This window comes from Monosiga brevicollis, genomic scaffold, assembly GCF_000002865.3.
Source record: "Monosiga brevicollis MX1 MONBRscaffold_2 genomic scaffold, whole genome shotgun sequence".
Classification (NCBI taxonomy): Eukaryota; class Choanoflagellata; order Craspedida; family Salpingoecidae; genus Monosiga; species Monosiga brevicollis.
This window is the reverse complement of record NW_001865039.1, coordinates 389,000-392,485: the sequence shown is the minus strand read 5'-3', so window position 1 is coordinate 392,485 and position 3,486 is coordinate 389,000. Positions and strand designations below refer to the sequence as shown.

The window sequence follows — 3,486 nt, the reverse complement described above, 5'->3', positions numbered from 1 at the left end:
ATCTGGAAGCCGGCTCGCTGCACGTGGGCCTCAAAGTCGGCAGCCCTCGATGCATCCTCCAAAAGTCGATCGTAGACCCGAGGGTAGCGAGTGGCCAGCTTGGCCATGTTGCAGACATAAGCCACCGGACCGCGCTCAACCAAGTCGTGCAGGCCAAAGCCCCCGGTGTTGGCCCGCGTGAAGAGGCGAGCCTCAAGGAGCTGTTCCAGCGTAACGTCATGACCTTCAGCTCCAGCTGGTGCAGACAGGTTTACCTTGGCAAAAAAGGCTTTGACAAAGGTGTCCTTGCAAGCACGGTTCAAGAGCTCGGACAAGCCCGACGTGAGACTTGGGGGCAGCGTGTAGAGGTGGTTGATGAGGCTAGGCACGTACTGCATGGCCGTGAGGAGGGCCTGAAGCGAGACACCGGTCGTCAGCATGTCATTGAGCTTGCCAGCAATGTGCTTTGCCTTGTCGTTCAGCTGCTTCTTCATCCACTCGCGACGGCCAATCGGCGTTCCCAAGACCGTCATGCCCGTGTTGGCCGTCTCGCGCACGGCATCTGGCAAGGCAGACTCGATAGCAGCGATGGAAGCGGGATGGTGGCGAGGCATGTAGAAGCGGCTCTTACTGGGCTGCAGATGAAGGCCAGCAGACTCTGCACGAGCCTTGACAATCTCCACGTCGGCTGTCACGTATTAGAGGCACAATCTGAGACGGTATACTTCACCACGTTGTGTGTCCTCTGGTACTTGATGTTGTCCCACCTTGTTGTGTAACATCTTGCTGTACCATCTTGTTGTGGCATCTGTTGGTCCCAACAGATTGCTGATATCGCTTCCACCTGTCTTCAGTGTGATAGTCCATTCTCTGTCTCCACTGTGTGTGTGGAGCGATCTCCCTGGATCGGTACCATTTTCCTTCTTGACCTCGGTCGTTCCACTTCCCTCCTTCTGTCTTGTTCTGTCTTGTTCTGTCTTGTTCTGTCTTGTTCTGTCTTGTCCTGTCTTGTTATTATATCTGTCTTGTTCTGTCTTGTTCCCTTGCCTTGCTTCAATTCATGTTCTCGTTTGCACCTCGATTGGTTGGATACCTCTGTGACAATCGCCTTGTCCACACACATTACACTGTACTGGACATACACCTTCAATATCACGTCCTCGGCGGGGCCCATCAGTACAATGTCGTCGAGGTACTTGATAACCTTGCAGCGATAGTCAGACTCCCAGGCTTGAAACCCACCAAAGGCTAGGATGATGAAGCGCTTCTTCGCAACCCACAATCGCCCCCCTTGCTCCGAGGAGCTCGACGGAGAATACACAAGGCATCAGCTTGGAACGAAAACCGGCTCGGCGTCGAGCAGCGCCTCACTTGCTACAACCTTTATGCGGCAAACTTGGCCGTGTGCACAGTCACTGCGATGTCCAAGTCGATTCGACTTGATACAGAGCATCATCAGGTAGAGTAGGCGGTGCGACAGCGAACCTTGGCGTTGTAGCCATGACATTGGGGACACATGTTGTGCATGGCTTTGCCAGAATGCGTGAGTCGGACATGATCGAGGATCTTATAGGTACTTGGAATTGTTCCCAGCATTGCTTGAGAGGCGGCCATCAATGCCCTTTCTTTGCAATTGCTTCAAGTACGCTGTTGATTGTTGGGATATGATGAGCTAAGATTACAATTATGATACTACTGTTCAATCAATGTTCCATTAGGATTGCCATTGCCGAAAGTAAGTCGCCATTCGAGTTCGCGATGCCTCTGAACCATTGTTCACTGTTGGGATAATGCGTTGTGGTCGCACTTTTCGAATGAAGCTACAAACAGTACATCGTAGTCAGATTGCAGTCCATGAGATGCCAGCACTTTCCAGACTCTAGTCATGTTCAGCAACAGTTGCGCACGACCTACCGCTTGAGCTCGGCAAATGAACTGTGTTCAGAGTATGGAATCTCTAAGTTTCAACCACCCGCATTGAGTTTTTTGTAAGAAGCCGCTTGCGAGGAGTGTGGTGAAAACGCAGGGCTAGAAAACAATCTAGTTTCGAAACAGAACGTGGTCACGCTTTGTTTTCTGACTGATTTCTAACCGTGGACAGTGACGTTGGTGCCGTGGCGGCGATTTTGCCCCGTAGGCGTCTTGGTAAATGCCCAACCAGTCGGGCGGATCGCCACCACCTGCGCGAATGAAGTGCGAAACCAGCTGGCATCGGTCAATGCCTGGAGGCTCTACGTGGTGAAGTGCAGATTGAAAAAAATGTTGCACATGCAAGAGTAGATGAGTGTGATACAGCCTGCCCGCCTCGCCTCGTCGGGTGCATATGCTGTGAAGGTCTCATGCAGCCCTGGCAACGAACCTTAACCGTCACTTGACCCATTGGTACAACATGTACGCACGCCTGTGTTTTGTCGGCTACAAAATGTTTGTCATACCAAGGATCTCCCAAACAGTCCAAAACCTGCGGAGCGTTGATGCGTGTGTCAGAAGAGTGGACCACAAGCTTTTGCGGAGCTGGAAAACTTGCCTTTTTCTTGTCCTTTGGGCACCAAAATTTGGCGCCAAGCCGTTCCACAATTGCACGAAAAACACGCTCCTTTCCAATCGTATAGGTTCCACAAAGAAACAGTGTTCGCGGCAGTCTTGAAAAGAGACAGACAGACAGACACACAGGGGCAGCGGGAAAATCAAAGATGAACCGGGTAGATGCGCGAGCATGAAGGATGGGCAAATCAAAAGTGCAAACTATCGATAGAGATGGTGGGCATGTGTAGATTGCAATGCGCACCGATGCTTCTCGCAAATGTCTTGAAGGCGTGAAAGAATGGTTTCGATCCGAGGAAAGCAATATTTTTCATTGCAGTACGTTGTATCCAAATGCACCGTGTGGATGGAGAATGATTGTAACGATTGCAGCACCTGTTCGGTAGCTCGAAAGTCGCCGGTATGAAGTACATTGCGCCCTTTGTCAAGCAAGCAAGCGCGAGTCAAGAGCAGGGCGCATCGAGGAGACTTGGCCACGGGTTGCATGCAAAAAAAAACAAAACAAAAACACGAGGACACGTTGGTGGCGAGGTTTGCCAACCGTTGACATTGAAGATGAGAAGAACAGCCCCAGGGCAATGATCTGCTTCCAGAACGGTCACGCGATGTCCCTCGATCTGATCCAAAGCAAAATTGTGAGTAACCACATCGTGAGACCAATGACGTGCAAAGTCCAGGACATAATCAGAAAAACATTGTTGACAGTGAATACAATGTCCTGCCATTGCAATTCTCACTTGGTACGTGTTGCCAGGATTAATAATACGAATGTGCTCGGGCTTGACACCGATTTGTGACTGCACGAGGCGTGCTGTAATGGCGCTGCCAAGTGTGCCAATGTTGTCAAATAAAAAAAAGGCAAGGTGCAAAAGTGCGCACTGAGATGTCAGGAAATCGCACGTAGCAGGAGCAAACGGGGGGGCGGGGCGGGGGGGGGGGGGGGGGGGAACAAGTGCCCCCATA

The 3,486-nt window shown here is 51.3% G+C and overlaps 1 protein-coding gene across 1 annotated transcript in view; it reads right to left on the bottom strand.

Moving 5' to 3' along the window:
* Window positions 1–2,506: 2,506 nt before the first annotated feature.
* The window catches only part of MONBRDRAFT_2631 (uncharacterized protein), a gene marked incomplete at both ends in the record, with an annotated part of 1,187 nt that continues 207 nt past the window's right edge, over window positions 2,507–3,486 (bottom strand). Inside the window, 4 exons of the mRNA XM_001742030.1 lie at window positions 2,507–2,621; window positions 2,768–2,942; window positions 3,065–3,140; window positions 3,261–3,345. Coding sequence (XP_001742082.1) covers window positions 2,507–2,621; window positions 2,768–2,942; window positions 3,065–3,140; window positions 3,261–3,345 — 451 coding nt within the window. The remainder of the gene's footprint in view (window positions 2,622–2,767; window positions 2,943–3,064; window positions 3,141–3,260; window positions 3,346–3,486) is intronic.